The sequence below is a fragment of the Pseudorca crassidens genome, chromosome 9 (genome assembly GCF_039906515.1).
Source record: "Pseudorca crassidens isolate mPseCra1 chromosome 9, mPseCra1.hap1, whole genome shotgun sequence".
NCBI lineage: Eukaryota > Metazoa > Chordata > Mammalia > Artiodactyla > Delphinidae > Pseudorca > Pseudorca crassidens.
The window spans coordinates 49,085,387-49,109,703 of record NC_090304.1 but is presented as its reverse complement, the minus strand read 5'-3'; the positions used below and the strand labels follow the sequence as shown (position 1 = coordinate 49,109,703).

At 43.7% G+C, this 24,317-nt stretch overlaps 2 protein-coding genes across 4 annotated transcripts; one reads left to right on the top strand and one right to left on the bottom strand.

Annotated features, from left to right (window-relative positions):
• Positions 1–630: 630 nt before the first annotated feature.
• LOC137230537 (olfactory receptor 52I2-like) lies at positions 631–1,689 on the top strand. The gene is given in 2 exon segments (XM_067750117.1): positions 631–688; positions 691–1,689. Coding segments are annotated over 2 exon segments (993 nt in total). The 5' UTR covers positions 631–645; the 3' UTR covers positions 1,641–1,689.
• A 2,611-nt stretch (positions 1,690–4,300) lies between these two features.
• TRIM68 (tripartite motif containing 68) lies at positions 4,301–14,983 on the bottom strand. 3 transcript variants are annotated; one of them, XM_067750115.1, is made up of 7 exons: positions 14,466–14,983; positions 11,419–11,900; positions 9,720–9,815; positions 8,706–8,867; positions 8,118–8,140; positions 7,424–7,524; positions 4,301–7,231 (listed from the first exon to the last, which is right to left on the bottom strand). In XM_067750115.1, the coding sequence occupies exons 2-7, from the start codon at positions 11,842–11,844 to the stop codon at positions 6,681–6,683; spliced, it is 1,359 nt and encodes a 452-aa protein (XP_067606216.1). In that variant the 5' UTR covers positions 11,845–11,900; positions 14,466–14,983; the 3' UTR covers positions 4,301–6,680. The 3 variants fall into 3 exon arrangements, with proteins under 3 accessions (XP_067606216.1, XP_067606214.1, XP_067606215.1); XM_067750113.1 differs by having other exon boundaries at positions 8,607–8,867; positions 14,466–14,982; XM_067750114.1 differs by having other exon boundaries at positions 8,607–8,867; positions 14,344–14,481.
• Between the last annotated feature and the right edge of the window lie 9,334 nt (positions 14,984–24,317).

Here is a 24,317-nt window from a genome sequence, read left to right as displayed (position 1 = left end):
AATATTAGGGAAGTGAGAGATTGAAGAAGGAGAAGATGCACAATGTGACATGTTCAATCTCACAAAGTTTCATTCAACAATTATTAAATATTAGGAACTGAACATACAAAAATAAAAGAAAAACTCTTTCCTTTGTTTTCTCATTCATTCATTCAACTGTTTGCTATAATGAGTACACATATCTTCTTTTAATGGACTTGTGCACCACAGCTATGGGTGCACACAGTTGGTATAAGGTATAAGGCCATGAACAAGACACATATGATTGAATACAATAAAGTCACAGGTAGAGTATTGGAATTGTCAATTTAGGTCCCTCAGAGGTCAGCATGGATGAGAGTCCATAAAAGCTCTGAAGGTACCTAATTTAGTTTCCGCATGGGATGGGGCAGGAGGCAGAGAAGGCTTCCTGAAGGACGTAACTCATGATATTTGAACGATGAACAGAAGTTAGTAAGGCACAGTACTGAGGAGGATGGAAGGTGGAGCAGGAAAACTTTGTCAGATGTCACTTCCTTAATCCTGTGGTCCACTGAGTTAAGAATACCACCAGGCTCTCCTAACACCATAGCTGGGAACAAGTCTTACAGGATTGCATCCTTTTACATCATTTTATATATTAACAGGAAAGCAGTCTCATCTGTGATGCTGGGGCCACCCTACAACCATTCAATGGAACCCCCTGCCACCTTGTCCTGGTGGGTATTCCAGGTTTGCAATCTTCACATCTTTGGCTGGTTACCTCACTGAACATCATGTATACCATAGCCCTGTTAGAAAACACCCTCATAGTGACTGTAATTTGGATGGATTCCACCCTACAAGAGCCCATGTACTGCTCCCTGTATATTCTGGCTGCTGTGGACATTGTTATGGCCTCCTTGGTAGTGCCCAAGATGGTGAGCATTTTCTCCTTAGCAGACAGCTTCATCAACTTTAATGCTTGTTTCACTCAGATGTATTTTGTCCATGCAGCCACAGCTGTGGAGACAGGGCTGCTACTGGCCATGGCTTTTTGCTATGTGGCCATCTGTAAGCCCCTGCACTACAAGAGAATTCTCACACCTCAAGTGATACTGGGAATGAGTGTGATCATCACCATCAGAGCTATCATATTCATGACTCCATTGAGTTGGATGGTGAGTCATCTGCCTTTCTGTGGCTCCAATGTGGTTCTCCATTCCTACTGTGAGCACATAGCTGTGGCCAAGTTGGCATATGCCCACCCCATGCCCAGTAGTCTCTACAGCTTGATTGGTTCCATTACTGTGAAAACCCACAGAACCTCCATTACTGTGGGTTCTGATGTGGCCTTTATCGCTGCCTCCTATAACTTGATTCTTCAGGCAGTATTTGGTCTCTCCGCAAAGAATGCTCAGTTGAAAGCATTAAGCACATGCGGCTCCCATGTCGGGGTTATGGCTCTGTACTACCTACCTGGGATGGCATCCATCTATGTGGCCTGGCTAGGGAAGGACACAGTGCCTTTGCACATCCAGGTGCTGGTAGCTGACTTGTACCTGATCATCCCACCAACCTCAAACCCCATCATCTATGCCCTGAGAACCAAACAAATAAGGGAGCGAACATGGAGCTTGCTGACGCACTGCCTCTTTAACCACTCCAACCTGGGTTCATGAACACAAAGTCTGTTCAGACCTTGAGCATTCCAGCCAAGTTCAAAGATGCCTGAGAGGTCTGTGGAGCTGGTTTGGTTCACCTGGTACCTGGTACTTCTAAGATGAAGCTGTAAAGGGTAACTTTGCCTAACTTTTCAATTTTTAGCAAGGATATAAAAGAAATAATTTTCTGACAATGGTTTTATGGTTTCAATTAACTAGTATCTGAATCAGAGGTAAGTTTGGGAAGAGAATATAGATTTGGGATTTTCCCTTCCTGACCTACACTTCCAACTTAGTATCCTACCAGTCCCTCTGCAGAAGAAACCAACTGTTAGGTACCCCTATACCTGATTGATTTTCTCACAACTGTTCATCTCCTTATGTTATTATATGGAAGCTACTGTTAATATATGTGACCCTGACCTCTGGCCCATTGATGAATCCACTCAACTTGGGTCATGTGCTCACACCTGGACCAGAGTCTGTCTCCAGTCAAAATGGATCCCAGTTTATCTGAGGAGATACAAACTTGGGGTCACTGATGGTGGCCATTTTCCAACACACGAACTTGGAAAGAGAAATCTGTTCCACAGCAAGAGAAACAGATTAGCAAAATGGGATGAAGAAACTGAGTCTCTGGTTCCAATTCATTTTGAACACCTAGGTACACCCCTGTTATTAAGTTCTGTAAGATATACCTCTATAGCCTTTTAATATCCCCACTATTGTTAAGCTAGTTGTAATCAGTATACTAATCACCAGCTTTTTGTTTCTAAGCAACAGAAGCTAAAGCAACGTGAGTTTGGTTTTGACATCTATCTCTTTGCTTCTTAGTCCTGCCTGTGTAACTAAACTGTAAGATACAAAATAGAGGGATCAAATATAACACAGGTCTTTCTTCTTTTGGACATCTCTAAGGAGGTATGCTCTGGGATAAAAAGTTAATAGAGAACAATAATAATAATGAAGTTGAAATATCACCACTCTTTCCAGGTCATCAGATAATTCATTGGTTTTTGTTTTTATTTTTCCCCTTTCAGAAAGTCTTAAACTGAATAATCAGTATATGTTAAAAGAAAGAGATTTTATATGTAAGAGATACATATATTTGACCCTGGTATATTTGAAAATCTTAAGATAATTTCCCAGTAAGTGTTGACAGCAAGTTATTGTATTTGAGTCTTAATATCTCCTTTCTACTGATGAGGAAACAACACTAATTCATAGAGGATATTGAAGATAAAATAATGAATGGAAAGCACATAAAACAATACCTGAATTACTGTATATACTTTAAAAATATACCCAGTAAATTTCTAATTCCATAATTTTAAAGGGTAGCCCTAGGCACTATTGAAACTGTATTCCTGCGTAGATCAGCATTCATGTAGTAACTGTTCCAGAGGGATCTCATGCTTCACAACTTAGCATCCATACTCTTTGCTAATATTGATATTTACCTACCTAGAATGTATTCTATTTCTGAATATCAGAGAAGTAGGAATCAACCTCTCAAAATCAGATAACAATGCATTGAGTTCCCAAAGAGTAGAAAAAAGAAACTCTCCTTCAACCCCATAACATAAAACCAAATCAAGATCGTGAGATGGTTAAGCGTATTTGATAAGATTTCAATTTAGTCACACTATTCTTTCTCTACAAGCAACCCAATGATTTGGCTATGCCCATTTAATCAACGAGTTATCAGACGCATTAAAGCATCTGATGGAAAGTGACAAAGGGATAGTCCAGCCTGCATTCAAAACAGAAATTTCTTTTCGGCATTTCAATCAGAAGCCTGCCCTGCCAGCTTTGTGTTTCATTCACGCCAGTACTCACTGAAACTAGCTGAGACCCACCGTTGGTACTCAAATATTGAACTTCATACTTCCCAAAATGGACTGGTTCTCTGCCATGGCTGCCCCAAACAGAAAAACCTGCGCTTCTCCCAATATATTCAGATACGACCCCTGCCCAGCACGTGAAGCAACGTGTGCTCATTTAACTAGAGCCTGGGAGCAACAGTGGACTCTGTGTTAGGATTCTTGAGATTACAGCCAATCCTCCTTGGAAAAAAGAGAGATTGGATTTCCTGTGGGGAGTTGCTACCCCAAGGTTTGCCCGCTGTATCCACCTTTCGCAGGACCCAAGCATTTTACCCTTTGAATAGCCTTTCCCCTCAAGGCTCAGGCATTGCACCCCTTGGTTTCTTTGCCAGCAAAACAAGGATGGGCAAAGTTCACCCCTGCCTTGTAGTGAATTATCACACCAAGTTGGAGGTACAACCCTAGGCATTCCAGGGAGCGGTGCAGGCACTCTGCCCTCCACATGGCTACCTGCCTTGTCCCCTTCAGGACCACTTTTGTAATTAGCCATCAAATCAGTTTCTGAACAGGACTGTAATTAAATAACATCCAGTCTTTCATGCCCCTATGAGGCAAGAAGATCTTATTTTCGTTTTGATTCTAGGTATATGAATGAAAGTTCCCTCACTTAAATATGTAGACATGCACACACACACACACACACACACACAATGCTAGACTTGGGCTACAATGGTGAAGCAGACAAATAAGGTTCTTGTTCTTAGAAAGGAAGTGTAAGCAACTACCCTAGAGAAAAGGATTTTCATACACTTAAGACCTTTTATCTTTTTGCCTGGTCTTAAAAATCAGACATTATGATAACACATAATATATTTAACCTTGTAATTCTTTTAACAAGTAATCACAGCACCCAAATCAGCTTATAAATGTAAAAACAAAAACAAAAACCCAAAGAGCACATTACAAATAATGCCATTCCACTCCTTAATTCATTCTAGGTTTGAATGAATTTATCACCTAATAATTCTCTTTTTTAGGAAACTTCCAAGATTTGGCCTAATAAAACCACAGAAAAGAACACTGATGCAGTTCCGAGACTCTCTGTTAAGTTTCCATGGACATAGCTGGAAGCACTTCCTAAAGATCTATTTCTCAAGTCTATACACACTTCCCCAGGGAGTCCCCGTGCCCTGCCCTGCTCCCCTACACACACAAAGATATATGGTCCCTCTAATGTAGGTCTGTTCAACCCTTTGCCAATACCAGGTCTGTGACTTACCAGTTCATTTCCCTCCAGGCGGATGATAGCAAGTTCTCCCCTTCTACTGCTAATGCTCAAGGAGCAACTTGGAAGCATGGTGGGAGGAATGAGTTTATTTCTCCACTTTGGCCTGTTTCACCTCCTTCATATGTGAACAACCAACACAATTAAGGTAGAAAGACAATTTTTGCTATTCTTTATTACAGGAATGATTTTGCTTCTGCCTGTACCTAACCTAGTATCTACTTTGCTGCCCAATCCTAACTCAACAGTCACTACTTTCAAGCTTAGACTACATCAGAGGTTGTGTTACACAGCATCACAGTGACAATACATAATGTATATATTGTAGCCCCTCACAACAGGCAAAACCCATAGTTCTCATATGCTTGCTTTACAGTTTGTTTCCAGCACAATCATTCCCACATCACACTTTTAAGACCGGTAATGAATCATTTTCGTCACACACAACAATCACTCTGAAGGGCCAATAGCCCAGATATACAGTCTTAATTCCCTTTCATTATCATATATGGCTTTTTCTGCCTAGTCCTATTCTTCCTCCCCACACCTCCCTCCTGCTTTATTCCTTCTGTCACAGATTTAGGGAAGAGAAAGGCAGAATATTTACCAGAACCATGAAGATTCCCTTGGTGACAAACAAAGATCCAAACTTTAGCCCAATGAGCTTGTGGGTGAGCCTTCCTTTCAGTGCATTTGTTTTACATTTGTCTTTGTATTATTTCCATTCTCTACCCTAATGTCACAGTCCCTGTTCTAACCCAAAGACAAACACATATAATAGACGCTCAATATATTACCGTGGCCCGGAGTTGGCCAGGGCATGGGTATCTTTTGGTCTAAAAGGACAGGACTGTCAGGAGAGGCCCTAAGAAGCTAAGGCAGTGCTGCAAAGATGCTGTAAAAAGGTGAGATGGGAAGGTTGCCACCACAGGCAAAATTCATGGCTTGCCTTCCCTGTCCCTGAGAAAGGAACAAAAGTACGGGATGGAACTGAGATCTTCACAACAATCCTGCGAGGTAGGAGAGTATGCAGTTACTATACCCATTTTCCCATTGAGGACATTTAAAATCTTTCAAACATTGGGGTGTTTCAGACCTGAATGTAATGAATGATATGCAGACATGTGACCTGAGAAGTGAGTTTGTCAGTCTGGTTTCATTTGAATGTGAGAAATACTTTATGATCTATACACTCTTCTTTCCATCAGCTTTGTTAGAAATAACTGACTGCGCTAAGGCCATTTCAGTCTCTTCATCCATGAAGTGAAAATAGAAACAAGGCGCACAGGTTTTCCGATTCTGACATTTAGAGAAAAGGGCAGGACCAGGACACAGCTCTCATTACAGTCTGAGATTAGTGACTTGCCCAGCTTGTGCTCAGAGAGGAGATGGCCACTGGGGCGGTCTGGGCAATTGGTGATGCATTTCTCTAGCTGGGAGGTCAGAGAGTTGGGGTGAAATATGGGTGCTCAGAGGCACCTCAGTACACCTCAGGTGCAGCATCCTCCTGCTGCTATCAGCACAGCAACCAGCTCTGGACACGGACAGTATTCTTCTGGCTTGTCGGTAAACCTGACCCAATGGGTTTCCTGAAGATCGGATCTAATTCATCACCCTCACTGAATTATGGCACTGACAGGGACGGGGAAGAGGGGCGTGACCTGCAGAAAGCACTATCCTGGTCCTTAGAGCCGCTGTGATCCTCACCAAAAGCCTTGTCATACTTCCCGCGGGGGTGCGATGCTCCTTTTGCCGAGCCTCAGCTTTTTAACATGAGTGGTTTAGTGGGAGACTGGCCCGGTAGCGACACACCACTGGGTCAGGCAGAGGAATCCCTGGGTTCCAGGCTCAGCTCAGTTCCAGGGGACACTCATCAGGGGCAGGGTCCTCCAAGACCCCTGCGGGCCAGGCGACATTCCAAGGCCTCTGGGTAAAATGGTGGCTCTCTTAGTCGTCCCCGTCCAGGGAGCAGATGGCCAGGGGAGCGGTGTTGTTGGCTCCGATGCTGTAGCAAGGACTGAAATAGGGCAGGAGGCGCCCAGGGAAGGGATAGTGGGGGAAAGTGAAAATGTGGGAGCCGCTGTCAGTCACGTTGTAGAAGGAGATATCATGGGCCTCATAATCCAGGAAGACTCCCACCCGGCGGGGAGGGACGGGCAAGGACAGGAGTGGGTATTCGTCGGTGCCTGCCCGGTACTCATCGCCCTTCCTCAGCCTGATCACCCAGAATCCGTAGTGGGGGGATAAATAGACCACCTCCTTCCGGTCTACATTTTCCTTACACACCCCCAGGCCCCATTCAGACCTGTCTCCCACCTCCACCTCCCAGTAGTGCCGACCCGAGGAGATGCACTGACTGCCCAGGACGATATTGTAACGGTAAAATCTCTCAGGATTGTCGGGCAGCTTCTGCTTGGTGTCTCCATAGCGCACGCATTTTCTGTCCTCAGACACGACGAGGCGAGAATAAGCAGTGTCTGGATCCAGCCGCACATCCGCTAGGGAAAAAGATCCTGGTTGGTACCCTGACACAGAGCGAGGGGGCCCGGGCGAGGTCTCTGCGATAGATACAGCCAGCGATTTCCTCAGTGGCGGGTGGGCGATGGGCATCCAGAGGGCACTGAGCCATTTCATTTCTCCGGGAGGGGTCCCGCCCCCCGCTCATCACAATCCCGCCGAGCGTTCATTACCTGCATACGTCTTCAGGATCTCTCTGAGCCCCAGCACACGGCAGTCCGTCTTCAGCTCCAGCGAGACTGGTTCTGGTCTCTGCAGGCTCCAAGACTTGCTCCTGATAGAGAGGGGTAGGCCTTGGGGCCAGAAGTCCTGGCTCTGCCACACGGGCCTTCCCTTAGTACAGGGAAGGGGGCTTGGCCAGGGACGGGGTCAGCGAGGTGCCCCTCCCCAGCGATACCAGGCAGAGCAGAGATGTGATGATTATTTGACTGAGCTGAACGGCTTGTGGCACAGAGAGAATATTCACATACCTAGGCCATGGGAAGGGTTAGGTGTGAATCTGACACTGGGAGAGGAAGAGGTGTACTGCAGAGGAGAAGGGCCCATATGCAGACTCAGAGCACCGATGCTACTGGAGACAGCTGCAGTCTTCTCCCCTCCTTGGGCCATCTACTTGAAACCATACATTATAGCTCTACCTGAAACTCTTATTGGTAATGCTTGAAATGAATTTGGCCAAGCACAAAGAAGAAAAAAGAAAGATGCTGAAAGCTTCCTTAGCCAATACAATGGAAGGGGCAGAAGATTACGAACCAGCACCCACTTTTCTGTAGGTACTTGGTCTACGTTCCTTCCCCACTTCTGGCTCTGGCCAGGACCCACTTTCTCTTACAGGGCTGTCGAGGGGCTCCAGAGATGGAAACATACCTGTTTAAGACTTCCTGAATACCCTAGAAGGAGAAAAAGATATGCAGCACATGAGTATGCCCCATTCCTTGGAGGGACCAGACAGACACAGAGCTGTAGGAGGGAGTTTCTCCGAGGGAAGGGGAAGGCAGAGAGCAAAGCTGGAGAGAAGGCGTGTAGAGGGAGCGGGAGAGAAGCCTACAGGAGGCAGGCAGGGCAGGCTGAGCCCTGGCTTCACTGGCCAACTTCGGGCTCCATCTCAACTCTCTGGCCAGAGGGAGGGACGGGTATGATGTGAGGGCCGCCTAGACAATGTCCCTCTAGGAGGCCACGAGGTCATCCACCCAACCAGGGGTAGGGGAACAGCCGGCATTAGCAGCGGGTATACGGAATCCATATCTGGCAGGCTGAGTGCTGACAGGTCCCACTGAAGACGAGGTCCCCCCTCTCCTACAGTCCCAGGCCACCCTCAGCTCTTGCTCAGACTTCCCAGGAAAGCCTGCCCCTCACCTGCAGCATCCAGCGGACAGGCCTCTGAGACCTTTCTTCCAGCTCTGCGATCATCCTCCACAGGACCCGGCTCTGCTGGATGAGTGCGTTGTGACTCACCCCCAGTTTCTGCGTGGTCTCCCCTTCCTCCTGCTCCAGGCTGGCCAGAGCGGCGGCGGCCTCTACTTCCAGCCGCCGACCTGGTGGCTGTTTTTTCTTTAGTAATCGCCGGTACTTCTCAAACTCCCATATGATGCTCTGCTTTCGGGTTTCCACCTGTATCTGTAAAGCCAAGATCAGAAATCAGCACGGATACTGGTCGTGTAAGGGCCACCCAGGATTGAGGGCGCTGGTATGTGCACACACACACGCACTCTGGAATGTCCTGGTACCAACTGTGTGCCAGGCACTGTAGAGGCACAGACAAAGGATATGATTTTTCCTAACTTCCTGTTCCCACAGCTCCAGTACATGCTCCTCAGTCCCTATTACTAACTCTTGTTGACCCCAGGAGGGCCCAGGATATTACCTTTGCACTATATATTCCAGACTATTTTCCATTTTCAGAATAATATATTCTATTTTCAGAATAATGACCAGGCAGTGTAACAACTACACTGTCAGATGATTTTGCTTCTTACTGGTATTGTATCAATTCTATATGCTGTTTTAGACTGATTCAGTGTTACCTTCCATCGATCACAAGTTCTGATAGTTTGATATTTGTGGGCCTTGGGTTTATTTCTGAAGTGATTTTCCACTATTTTAATAACTTAACTTTTAGTAAATATGCTTTAGCTGAGGAAAGAGAAACAGAAGCTATGCTTTACTAAGCATTATACAAGTCATACCTCTGTGAGCTAAAGCATATGTAAGGTGTGTACTTTTCCTTTCTCACATATGAGGAGAGCCCAGAAGTTATCTCTACATCACATTCAAGAAACTGGAAGTGAGTGGTCCCAAGGCCAGCTGAAGGCCACACACCTAGTAGAGAAAGCGGGCATGAGGACCCCAGGCTCTCTGACCTCAAACCCCACATTCTGCCTCACAGAGATGAGGAAGGTGCCATGGGCCAGCTTCAGGACAACACAGGGACCACACGTCTGTGCCTCCTTTCCCCAGGGGGCAACTTGCCTTCCAGTTTGCAGTTCGTTTCCTCTCACCAACTTCCAGCTTCCAGGCCTCTTCTTGCTCTTTCCTCAGATGTTCCAAAGCCTCATGGAGTTTCCACTGAAGGAGACAAAAACCTCATGAGGACACCTCGGGCAGCCTGGGTGGATAGCCAGGCTTCCTAGCATTGGTAGGTGATGGGAAAACAAGCATCCCTCAGGGGGTGGGCCAGAATGCATGCTGGGAGAAAAGGGAATACCACAGAGGGAGCAGATTCCTGCCCAGATTACATCCAAGGTCTCTCAATCTGAGAATCATTTCAACTCCCACAGTCTCTAAGTTTCTGTAAAGCAGAAGAAAAGGTCCATTTCCAACCTGGCCAGAAAACTATCTCGGACTTTTCCTATCCATGCCTCTTTTTATCCTTATCTGCTTTGTTATCCTACAGCCTCCTAAACCTTGTTATTCAAAGTGTGGTCCACGTGTGTCAGCAGCATCAACATCACCTGGGAGCTTGTTAGCAATGCAGGATCTTGGGCTTCACCCCAGACCTCCTGAATTTTAGCAAGACCCTTGTGTGGTTCATATGCACCCTAAAGATAAGAAGTACCATCCTAGACTCTAATGCAAGAGATGACTACTGGGAAGCATAGAGTAATCTCATAATAATATGGACCATTTTATTAAAGATGTACCAACAAAACTGAGGCTTAGAGAGTGACCTACGCAAAGTCACTCATCTAGTAAATGGTTGGGCTGGGATTTAACCCAGCTCTTTAACTCTTATGCCTATGGTATACTGCCTCCCTATTCTAATACTTGCAAAACAAAATAAATAAATACTTTTAATTTTTCAGAAATTCTTTTTGCATAGGAAAACAGCTAATTCAGGGGATTCATCTTACAATTTTACCTTCTAATCTCAACTTCAAGAAAGAGAATTAAGACCAGTACAGGATCAATGGATCACAGAATCATTGGGATAGTGATTCCAATAAAGATATGTCAGCATGGACATCTACGGAAAATATAAGAAGTTAGAAGTTGATAGGATAGCTATAAAAAAGGAGCAGTGGGTGTCAGAGATGGCTCCCCCTATTGCCCCCAATAAATAGAAGGTAAGGAGAAGAGAAAGCACAGTGGCTGAAGAGTAAGAAGGCCTTTGATCTTCCTTTAATTAACTTAAGTCAGAAGGGTCCCTACAACATTAGATTAGACAATCTCACTCAATCCTAAATGACTCAGCCACGGTCCCTTCTAGCTCTAAAACCAATGATCATGATCTCAAATTTCTAAGCCTTTGTTTTGTCTATAAAATGAGGAGTTTAAAGTGACTCACCTGATGTTCAATGATTATCTGTGGCATTGCTAGGAGTTTGCACGTTCTGATAGGTACAGACTTGACCACCTCATCCAAGGCGCCCAGAACCCCAACTAGACCAAAATGGTCTCCCTCAAATTCTTAGTAAGGAAAGCAAGTTTGGGTTAGGCATTAAACCTGTTGGGACTGGGGTGAGGTGTGAAAGTGGGAAAGAAGGAAGTCAAAGGAGGTCACAAACGTAAGGAGAGGTACAGCTCACGGGTCCCTGGGATCTGGGGGTGCGAGAAGCCAAAGGAATCAGCTCTCATTTTGTCTCTGGGGTCCCTGGTCAAGTTCTTGATCTAGAGATAGCCAAGTGAAGGGCAGGGGAGAGACTGGGGGGAGCTGGCCTTAATCTCCCACCTTATAATCCCAGGCGACATCCTCCATGGGCACGACACTGTGGGCCTCGTGCTCGGGGGACCGGCCACAGGCCTCGCACACGATCAGGCCATCCTCTTTGCAGAACATCTTTAGCTGCTCCTCGTGGGTCTCGCACACGTCGCCCTTCAGCCCCATTCCTGGATGCAGCCCTAGCCGTCGGACTTTTTCTACAACGTTGGCCAGCTGCCAATTAGGCCGCAGGTTCCTTGGCTGGACGGGAGCCCGGCAGAGGGGACACGAGTAACCCCAGTTCTGGGATTCTCCTGGGACCTCCCAGAGTCCAGAGAGACAGTTGTGGCAGAAGCTGTGGCCACAGTCGATGCTCACGGGCTCTTTCAGGAAGGTCATGCAGATGGGACAGGCCACTTCTTCTACAACGGCTTCCACCAATGCTGCAGGATCCATGGCTCCTGTCACACCCTCCTCAGAATATGAATAAAACCAGGCGGAGCCACTGAAGGCTGAGAAGAAGGAAAGAAACCCAAATAAGGGATAAAAGAGCAGAAGAGCAGAGGGATAGGTAAAAGGGATAAGTAGTGACTGAAAAAAATAACTTCCTCTTTTGGATCCTTTATGAACCCTGTTTAATAAGCTCTGGCCTTCCCAACTGAATCCACTGGGTCACGTTTCTCACGCCACGGAAGGGACATCTGGGGATGCCTGAATGTTGGGATGCTGGGAATTCTCAGTTCCCATTCACCTGGTCGTCTCTGACCCTCCTGTGGGTTCGCTCGCCAGCCCATTCTCACTCCACCTCCATTGTGCTCTCGAAATCAGCACTGTTTCTCTTGAACTTCGTGTGGTTTCACTCTCCAAAATAAGGCCAGAAATACCCACCTTCCTCACTCTCTAGGATGTTTCTATGTATATTTATGTATGTCAAGGTGCAGAAAAGGTAATATGCCAGAAGCCCATGGCCTATATGCTCAATTTGTTTTCTTGTGTTGCACACTGAAGTGTAAGGTATAAGGGAACCAGCAACTCTCCCCAGTCCTGTAAACCTCTGCCCACTTCTCCAGCACTAACAACCGCTAAGATGCCAAGACACTCTCCTCAGTGATACATTAGAAGCAGATATGGACAAACAGCCCTTGGAAGATAAAAACAAAGGTCATCTGATGATAATTAAACCCATATTGATGAATCCACTACTCCAGCAAGAAACCTGAGATTTCTGCTAGGGTCATATGCGGGCACAGAACTTGAATGACCAATGGCAGGCTCTTGGTACAGTTGACAATGTTTATTTGTTCACCATGCAAGTCTGTGTTACCAGTTAGTCTATAAAGGGAAAAGCCCTGATGGTCTTAGTCATCATTGTATCCTTACGACCTAAAAAGTGCCTGTCATGCAGTTATTGCTGAATAAGCATTTGCTGAAGGAATAAATGAGCTAGACACAGAAAACAGTTCTAAAACCCAAAATGCTTTTATAATTAAGTTAGGGAGTTGAGAGCATATTATACATTAATAATAAAAGCGAGCACTCCTTGAGTACACTATATGCCAGGCACTCTTCTGAGCATTTTACATGGATTGGCTCAATGTATTTCAAAACCCTAAGTAGAAACCATTATTCTACCCTCCCCTCATTTAGCAGATGCTTGGTCCTGGGCTCTGCCATTCTATCTTGGGCAAAGTACTTAACCTCTCCAGCTGCAAAGTATAATAAAAATTCAAGAGGAGAGAGAAATCACTGTGGTTTAATGGTAGTCCTGTGAGGTTTCCTGAAGGAAGTGGGGCAGTAGGTAGATTTTGCAGAACTGTCTGTTACAGGCCATCAGCAGGTCCTGCCTTCTCACTGGCCTCCCTGTCTCTTACTTTTCCTCCTCCCACTGTCACTACCAAACTGTAGGACCAATATCCTAAAACCTTGTTTTACTAAATCACTAACCTACTGAAGAGCCTATCCTGGTTCCCCAGCCCTCAGTCCAACAAGAAGCTCTCTCTTCACCCTGAAACAGCCCAGTCAAAGGAGGAACTTCCACATTTTCTCGCAGACCCCATGTCCATTCATTCCACCCACTTGGATTCCTGCTGTCCTCCCAGCTTGAAATGACTTCTCCAAATTCCTGCTCTTAATGTCATTTGACACATATGTGTTTATTGTCTTACTTCCCACAGTAGAAGTTTCATGAGGATACTGACATACTCTATTTTGTTCACGACCATATCCCTAAGGCCAGAAACAGTGCTCAAATATTTCTGAATACACGAGTATTAAATGTAAATGTTAAGGTCTAGCTGATAGTAGGCTGGATATGGACGAAATGTCAATATCCTCATCTACCACCACGGAGGGGCCCCAAGAACTACTACCTAAGGCTGACACAACAGAGGCTGATATCTATGATTTAAAGCTACAGAGATTAACAAAGAATTGAAAATAGCTACTGAAAAACTGAGAAGATGGTGGAGAAGGGAAGTGAGGTAAAGAAATATCAAAATGATTAATCAAGAAATGCGATGGAAGCACATTATTTAGATTTAGTAGGGTCATGAAAAGCTCTAAACATGAACAAGTTAAATGTAGTGGCCTCTGCAAAAGAGGATTTAGGGGCGGGCATCTATTGCCTTATTGTTTTGTTTTCATGATACACAGATTACTTTGACAAAACTTTAATTATTAAACATTTAATTGCTTCAACCGTGCATTTGGCACAGTGGGAAGCCTTCTAGGAAAGACATTTGCGGGGGGGGGGGGGCGAAGCCGGGAAGAGACTCGAGAGGAGGGGCCAAAGTGGGAAGTGAGGAGGCGGTGACCTCCGGGGTTCGGGAGGAGAGAGGGGGAGGGTAACCTCCGGGCCACAGGACGCCGGGCAGGGCCCGAGGGTCCCGGGCGGGTGGGGGCAGAGTGAGGCTGACGGCCTGCAGGACCTCTGAAGAGGCACAACTGTCTACCCACCTCCCTTCTCAGCCGGGAGTAGCGCCCCGAGGCTGAAACCAAACGTGGAGACGCCCGCTTGGTTCCCACGGCCGAGTGTCCGCAGCTTCCGAACCGGCTGGCCCAGCCAGCCCGGCACTTACCGCCGGCTCGGAGACCTAGGCCTCAGCAGCACCCAGCTCCTTGGTTTCTCCTGCAGGATTCCGAGGCCCCGCCCACAGGGCCGGAGCCAATGAGCTCGCCGGCGGCATCTTTGTCGGAGCAGCCAATCACAGACAGGGAACAGGACACCCCTAGCCAATCGGAGGAGGGGACAGGGCCCCGCACACCTCTTGGACGGACGGCGTATTTTCTCTTCGGTTTTTCTGGCCTCTTCCCCCACTCAGAGCCCTCTAAACTGTAAGCGGGCCCAGGAGCCAGTCGAGGACGGGTCGAAGGGGTGAGGCCCTTGGATAAAGCCCCTCGGGCTATGCAGTAACAGAGGCCTAGCTGGCCCTCGGCTCAAAGAACCCCTTGCGCCTCACGCTTACGCTCTGGATGACTAGTGGCTCTTCAGAGCGAACCTTGTTCCTTCCGGGTCGTAGCCCCGGACCTAATGCTGTTCCTTTGCCAGTTTTCCACGTTAAACTCAGCAGCCTATGAGATCAGCCATGTCTGATTCTGAGACCCAATTTAGTGCGGGGCTGGGCACTGATAATGCAGTGGACTCTGCACTTTCCTGCAAGATGAGCGACCTCTCCTGGCTCCAGGCTGCAGATGGTGGTTTCTCATAAAAAACCCTGGGTTTTCTTGGCAAGCTCTTATCCTTCAGTACTTCAGCAGGCAGTCTCTCATCACTATTGCCACATCCCCCCCTTCAGAGTTAGAAGCAGATGGTGGGAACTGGCGGAGGAGAAGTGGAATTCCTCGTCTGAAACTGCTATACAAATTGGAAAAAAATTTTAAACGAGCGGTGTTCGTCCCTCGCCTAAACACACAGACATGTGCACACGCAAAGTCATACTTAAGGCAGTGATTTCGGTTTTTCTTTGTAGTCTCTGCACCTTGTCCTTTTCCTGATACTTCAGTGTTTACTGAATAAGCAAATAAAGGCACATCCTGCCTGTGTGGAAAATAACCGGGAAATCCTCCAACTGAAGCCCAGTTCCGAATGATTTTCTTGTTGGGACTGATACTCTTTGGTTCTTCATGCCAATGTCAGGGCTCAGGCCATGGTTGAAATTCTGAAGGGTGAGGCCCAGAAAATTCCTGAAACAAATGGGACCATGAGCAAAAAAAGAAGAAAAGAGGTAGCTGAGGTCTGAGCTGTACCCTGTGTCTCACCTGGATCTGTAGGCACGGCTGCCTAACAGAGTAGTAAATGGATTAATCGGAACAAGCCACTTTAAACATTTATTGAGCATTCACTTTTTGCACTTTGTGCTGGATGCTGGAATTACAACCATAGGCCACAGACTGTTTAAGGAACTCAAAATCAAGTTAGTTGTACAGTGAGCCCTTAAATATTGCAGGGGCCACCTGTACAGTCAAAAATATGCATATAACTTTTGACTCCCCCAAACCTTAACTGCTAGTAGCCTACAGTTGGCCTGAAATCTTACCAATAACATAAAACAGTCGATTAATACATATTTTGTTTGTATTATATGCTTATAATAAAGTAAACTAGAGAAAAAACGTTAGCAAGAAAATTATAAGGAAGAGAAAATGCATTTACTATACTGTACTATATCAACATCATAACTTTACATCTTCTGTTTAAAAGATGAATCACCAGTCTATCAGTACATACATCAATATTGTCTTATACAAAACACTGTAGATGTTATAGATATTATTAACACTAGACATAAAAAATGAAAAGATAATGTGAAAAAGAAATTAATATTTGTAGTTATAATAATTCATGCATTGATAAGAAAGAAGCAGCAATATGATTGCTTTGTGGTAGCCTATATAATTGATATGAATTTTTCACCGTAGCCTAGCCTATACACTAATGAAGGAATCATTATAAAATTTTTATGGCATTCAGTATTATAGTCATATTAATAATATAGTATTGGAAACACTTTCATTTTTTAAAAAACAACTTAAATGTGATGATAGGCTGATATACAATTTCTCCATTTATGAGACAGACAGGTATATTGTATGATAATGTAATTCTTTGAAAGCGAAGTTGTAAATCAGTAAGAAAATTAACACATTAATTTTATATTAAATATCACTCACCTTATGCCTATGTAAGGATAGACTAGTATCTACATATAATTTATGCATTCATGACATACCTAACTTTTTCTTACTTTTTCAATATTTCCAGGCTACATGGTTCATCTGTGAGATTTTTCAAATTGTTGCAAATCTCCAAAACATTTTCTGATATATTTATTGAAAAACATCTGCATATAAGTGGACCCACACAATTCAAACCTGTGTTGTTCAAGGGTCGATTGCACTTCTCTGGAGCTTCTGTGAAGTTAAAGCAGTTAAAGGGGAGATCTTTTTCATTTGTAACTTGGCAATTTGTCCATAACTATGATTGACTCTCAAGGACCCTGGCAAAAGGGCACCTTAGTATTCCTGGGGGCGAGGGTTTGAGTTCCCGAGGAGAAAGCTGGACAGAGCACTTTTGAAGATACATCAGTGCAGTGCACAAGCACAGCAGCTCTTCTTCCTGGCCTCCATCAGGGTGCTTTGTTTGCTGTGAGAGGCAGACAGCTGTGTCCAGGTGAGGCTCTGTCTTGGATATAGCCCATGACTGTAACTACAGATTCCAACCCTCTGCCTGAATCCAAGATGGACGAGGACAACAAGTTGAGTGGCTAACTGTGGGATGAGCTCTCTCTGTGCTAAGGGAGAGGAGTGGCAGAGAATGGAGTCCCAGCTTCCCATGGTGATAACCTGCTTGATAATACACACTTTATTGACTTCCTTTCCTTCCATTTCTCACTTCTCAACACTCCTGATATTTCATCCTGGGATCACCTCCCAGATAAGCTACTTGAAATCAGATCCATGTTTCCAGTTTGTTTCTGGGACATCCACACTAAGACAAGTCAGATTATTTGCTAAGACAATTCTTAAATAATTTCTCCATGTTATCATAGTAATTATGAAAGTGTGATATTGGTGCAGGGTACCACTGGGCCAATGAATAGAAAAAAAAGCCCAGAAGCACACCCGTTCATATATGGCCAGTTGTTCTATGACAAAGGTAGTACTATAGAGCAATGAGGAAACAAGGATATTTTTAATAAATGGTACTGGCGACACCAAATATCCATATGGAAAAGAATGAAACACGAACCCTAACCTCATATCACTCACATATGGATTGTAGCTATAACTATAAAAGTCAAAGCAATTAAACTTCCCAAAGTAATTTAAAAGAATATTTTCATGACCTCAGGTAGAGATTGATTCCTTAATGCCAGCAAATTCATCCATGAATATTTATTGAGTGCCTGCTATGTAACAGGCACTCTTTCAAGTGATCGAAATATATCAGTGAACAAAACAGAAAAATGCTTTTGTGGAGCTTACATGCTAGCTGGTATATTTTGGCATTACTTTAGCTGTCTAGATGCATACAGGATAGTTTATTTTTTATTGGAATTCAGAAATTTCATCTGAAATTAAGTATACATCTTTTATTTTATGAATGAGTGAGCATGTTGTATCTTAAGACAGGTTTTGGGCTTTTGGAAATTTTCTCCTAGTTATTTCCTTGACTGTTGATTTTACTCCATCTGCTCCATCCCCTCCTTCCTTTCCTTCTGGAATGCCTGTATTTTCCCCTCCATGTCTCTTACTTTTTCTTGCCCAAGTCTGTATATTTGCTGAAAAAGCAAAGAACTGTGCATGGCCAACTCGAGAGATTCTCCTAGAATGTTGTGCAGAAAGACAAAGGATACTCTGTTTCTATTCAGTGATTTGGTTTTGTTGTTGTTATTGTTGTTGTGTTTTACACCTTAGGGATTAAGGGATTCAAGAAAATACTCCTATCTCTTCCCACTCTTGGTTAAGAACCAACCAAGATTTCCCCATAAGATTTGCACACTCTGTTTTATTGTTATTATTTCAAATAATTCTTATTTTCTTGCACATTGCTTTTATTCAGTAGCAATCTGTTCATGTTTTAACGCAACAGGATTTTCTCAGCTCTCACTGATGCTATGGATTTTTTTTTTTTCTAAATTCTCCCAGTTCTGCCCTGTTTCCTGCTGGGCATTTGATCTGTTTTCTCATATTTGTTCCCTTTCTTCAAGCTCTGATATTTTCCACATTACTTGCTTCCTTTGTTTGCTCATGGTTATGAGAGATGATTTGATAAGTCACTGTTCTTAGCTGATGCAGGTTCCCATGGAGTTCTGCCTCCTTCTCAGTGAACATTAGATTGGGCGTCATCTTAGGAAGGTTATAAGGAACGGCACAGGTCAGCTGGCCAGCCCATACTCTTAAGTAAGGTAAGACCCATGGAGACATGAGGCAGAGCTCTTTCCACAGGGGCCAAATACTGGAGGCTCCGAAGTGAGGGTCTCTCAGCATGGTTTCATGAAAGCTTTCCTTCAAGGTAGGTTAGTTGCCTTCCACCTTACTCTGTACAGACTCATAGGAATCCCAAATTTTAGAAACAACTTTTGCTTTCTTTTGTGTGACAGGATTGTAGATTCTTACTGAATTTTATTTTATTTGAATTTTTTGACACACAAAATTAGAATCGAAGATGTGTTGCCATATTCCCAGAACCCTCCTGAGTGCAATGTTGAATCTTTTCTTCTTCTTCTTTCTTTCTTTCTTTGGCTGCGTTGGGTCTTCGTTGCTGTGCGGGGGCTTTCTCTAGTTGCGGTGAGTGAGGCTACTCTTCGTTTCGGTGCATGGGCTTGTCATTTCTCATTGCGGTGTCTTCTCTTGTTACGGAGCACAGGATCTAGGCACACGGGCTTTAGTAGTTGTGTCACGCAGGCTCAGTTGTTGTGGCTTGTGAGCTCTAGAGCGCAAGCTCAGTAGTCGTGGCGCACGGGCTTAGTTGCTCCACAGCATGTGGGATCTTCCCAGACCAGGGCTCAAACCTGTGTCCGCTGCATCAGCCGGCGGATTCTAAACCACTGCGCCACCAGGGAAGTCCTCTTGTTATTATTTTATAATGGGCTTCCTTTTTGCTACATAGCCTTGTATGGTCCCAAGATAGATAGAAATATCAGGTGCAATCCTAGCACTGAGGATACAGTGATGATCAAGATATTCCTTGCTATCACTTGAGTTTGAGTTGAACAGGCATAATAACAAAAGAAACAATCAATAAAATAAAAAGACAACTTATGGAACAGGAAAAAATATTTGCAAATCATCTATCTGATGAGAGTAATATCCAAAATATATAAGGAACTCATACTACTCAACAGAAAAAAACAAAAACAATCCCATTAAAAAGAACTTGGGCAAAGGACTTAAAACACATTTTTTCCCAAGAAAATATACAAATGGACAACAAATAATGAAAAGGTGCTCAACATCACTAGTCATAAGGAGATGCAATGAGATTATACCTTACATCTATTGGGTTGGCTATTATCAAAAAGACAAGAGATCAGTGTTGACAGGATGTGAAGAAAAGAAACCCTTGTGTACTGTTAGTGGGAATGTACATTAGTACAGCCACGATGGAAAACAGCATTGAGGTTTCTCAAAGATTAAAAAAGAAATAGAATTACCATATGATCCAGAAGTACCACTTCTGGGTATATATCTGAAGAAAATAAAATACTCTCTGAAAAAGATATCTGCACCGCCACATTCATAGCAGCATTATTTACAATAGCTAAGAAATGAAAACCACCTAAATGTCCACTGATGAATGAATAAAGCAAATGGACTTTCATTTCTATTCATTGGCCCAATTTTCTACCTTACACCAATATCACGCTTTCATAATTACTATAGCTTTATAATAAGTCTTGATATTTGATATAGCAAGTCTTCCCACATTGGTCCAATTCTTTAAGAGTGTTGTGGTTATTTTCAGCAATTTACATTTCACTATAAATTTTTAATTAAACTTATCAAGTTCTACAAAATGACCTGTTAGGATATTAATGAGATTGCATTGAATCTGTAGAAAAATTAGGAGAGATAATTAAATTCTTCAATTAAATTCTTAATATTATTGAGTTTTCCAATAAAAGAACATAGTTTATTCTTCCATTATTTAGATCTTCTTCAGTTTCTCTTAGGGATTCCTTCTGGTTTCCGTGTAGAAGTTTCTCTATATCCTTTACTGGATTTATTCTTAGATATATGACTTTTCTCTCCTATTGTAAATGCTGTTTTAATAAAACCATGTCTATTTTATAAAGAAATACAGTGGAATTTTGTATATTGACTTTGTAATTTGCAATCTCTTTGTACTTATTAATTCTAATTATTTATCAATGGATTCTTTTGGATTTTTATACATATTCAGTCACTAATCCACAAATAATGATTATATTCGGTTGGCCAAAAAGTTCGTTTGGGTTTTCCATAACAGTTTATGGAAAAACCCAAACGAAGTTTTTGGCCAACTCAATATAATTTTTTTCTAACTCTCATGCTATATATTTCTTTTTCTTGCCTTAATACAAGTTATCAATGTAAAGAATCATTTCTAAAGCCATATTCTCTTTCATGAAGGCTGTCTGTGGCTTTGTATGGCCATGTCCATCAGTGTTTCCTAGCAAAAAACAAGGGAATTATTCATCTGCAAAAGGAATTTGGATACCCTTGGAAACAAGAGAACATTTTCTTACAGGAAAGATTTCCTTGTAGAAACAGTACCTACAGTGGAATCTAAGAATAGTTAATATGTAGAGGAGGGAAACAAAGAGGTTGACTATTCCAGCCAAAGCAAGTGCTTGGAAGTGGGTGTAAGAAAAGAGAACTTTCATTTGAGGAACTGAAAGAATGCCAGTGTAGGACCATATTGAGGGACAGCTGGTGGGTCATGATATGGAGCTGGGGAATTATTTTCAGCAAGTTCATATAACTGAGCATCTCCTATGACAAGAATTTGAGTATATCCCTGGCCAGAAGTCTCCATTATTGGCTGGACCTTTTAACACTCTGTTTATGCTGAATGATTTTTTCCTTATTTCTTGTGAAAAATATTGAAACAAAAATATAGGGATATACTATTATTTTAAAAGTTCACCTTATGCAGTAAGATACTATTCTTGTGACTGTAACAAGTGAAAAAATGCTTGAAAAATTCCCATGAAAAATCTTCATTCAAAAATTGTGCCAACTTGGTGCTTGATGTTCCTAATAAAAATTTAAGGGGACCGGCCCATTAGACATGACTCAATTGAAGTAACTGAATTGTGAGTTATGAGTGAACATCAATAAGAGGACCAATAATTTCTGTATTAAGAGTGAATGAAAGAAGTCTATGTAAACCTCCCCTATTAAACGTACACATCAGTGTCCATCCCCCGCTATAAAAATAGGAGGATATGCTCTGTTTGGAACTATGAAGAATAATTAATCTCATAACATTAAAGTCTTTAAGTGAAACAAAGGGAAAAAAAGTAAAGTGATTACATCAAGATTAGGACCCAGAATAGATCTTCCTAAGGAAGGTTGTTTAAACAGATATCTGAAAGCTAAGAATTAAGAAAAACAGGAAGTAAGATGAGTATTTTTACCATGGGGAAAAACATATGCGAAAGCTGAAGGGTGAGAGAAAGCATGGTACATTGAAGCAGGGGGATAATTTCAGTGTGCCTGCTACTTGGCATGCAAAAAGGGAGGTAGAATGGTTGAAGATAGGGTGGAAATGTGCACTGAGATTGCACAAGAAGGTTTAAGAATTGGGTTATGGAGTGTGAACTTCAACTTTTCATTCTAAAGTCAATGGGGAAATGCTATGAACTGATTTGTGTTTGGAAGATCACACTGGCCACAGTGTGGACAGTGAATTGGTAGGAAAGATCTTCAATGAGGCTGACCAGTGAACAAGTTATTCTGATGGTCTAGGCAAGAGATTATCTTGGTTAGGAGGCAAAGGGGATGGAGAAAAATAATCTGATTCATGAGATATCCAGGATGTAAATTAAAGAGAACTTGGTGACTGATTGGATGGGATCAGAGAGAGGTAAGAGAGAGGGAGAAGGCAGAGATGAAGGCTTCTAGGTTCCTGGCTGGGGCAACAGAGTCATTTCTGTGACAGGGAACAAAAAATACAGATTGGGGGCAGAGACTGCAGATCAGAGATAATGAACTTAGTTGGAGGCACTGAGTTTGAGGTACCTGAAGGATGCTTAAATAGTGATGTCCAATAGACATTACCATGTCTGGAGTTCAGGATATTGGTTTTGCCTGTTTGGGTGATGCTATGGGAGCAATTACAATTTCTCATGGTCACTATATAGAGGGGGAAGGACAGAGGGTTTACCTGGGTCACAGCGTTAATGAACTCCACTAGGAATATGAGAAATAAAGGACAGGGAGCCTCTCTACTAACTTCATCCTGTTGACATTTACTTGTGTTTAAGCTCCAAAATACAAATTTTAAAACTCTCCTTAGAGCTATCAATTCTTCATGTATTGCCCATTTCACTCCTTCTCTTCACGTACAAACTTCTCAAAATAGTGGTCTACATCCACTTTCTCCATTTCTTCCCAACTCACTCACTCCTCACTCTGCTGCATTCAGGACTCCACTCATACCAACGCACCTCAACAGTTCTTCCCAAGGTAACCAGTGGCTTTTTATTTTCAGTCCTCATACTATTTGATCTCTAAGCAGCCTTCTGCACTGCTGTCCACTCTTCCCCCTCAATGTATTTTCTTCCTTTGGCTGTTGTAGCACTATCTCAACTGGATTTCCTTCTATTTCATTGGCCCTTCCAGTTGTTTTGAGCAATAATAATGAACACAGTAATTTACTGGAGAATTGCTAGTATCTCATTTTATTTTTCACATCAAACTGAGGCTAAGGATGGTATGTGATTGAGCCCAGATTTGGACATAAGTCTGTTTCCTGATAGAGCCCCACATTTAAACAACCATTCTACACTGTCTCATTTGGGGGCGGGGGGCAGGAGAGCTATTATTAGCAGCCCGAGGGATAAAGAGTTGGCTTATTAGGGAGAGGGGTGTGAGCTAAGGAGCAGCCGTAGTGCAGTGGCAGGAGCTCACATTCAAGGTAAGTTAGGTCCTCGGTTCATCAACCTCAGTCAATGCCCAAGTAGCCACGAGGCTGCAATTTGCCTACATTACCATAAGGGGGCAGCATCAAGAAGCGAGAGGCAGTGCCTGAGCACAGGGCTGGATCCCCTAGGATAGTGCCTCTGAGAGTGAGCAGGCGTATTCACGTCTGTGTGCTTTTAGGTGTGCGCCCACGCCTCCATTCCAGTAGCTCCTTTCTTCCAGTGCAGGTTATCCCTCACCTCCACTGCATTACCCTTACCTCTAGTCTCCTAAGGTGGCCTTAGACTAGTAACAGAATGCAGCCCCCCAGGGTAGGAGTCTGGGTTCAGATTTACTTGAGCACCTGAGCGGAGCGGTGCTCCCAGGGAGCCTGGCGTAGTGCACTGTTCATCATCCCTCACGCTCCTTAGGGCCCCCAGGGAAGCTATATAAGGGCAGCTGCCTGGGGCGGAAGCATTGTTGGTGAGTGTGCCAGGCTTAGCCCAGGGTGGGGAGGAAAGGAGAGGGGAGGGGAGACCACAGAGTGGTCTGTGTAGAGAAAGGAAATTGACCTTGGGGTGTTCTGTGCTCCCCAGGGAGGGTAGTGGAGGAAGGAGGTTGTGCTTGTGGATACCACAGAGCACTGGTGACAACACAGACTGATTTTCTTTTCATGTCTCAGCTGTATCTGGTTTCCATGTCACAGCCCAGCCAAGCACAATCTGGGACTGACTCTCATGTGGGCCTTGAGAGATCCCAATGAAAGACTATATTCCTTTCTTTGCTGGGGGCTAGAAATGATAGTCTTTCTTCACTCCTGT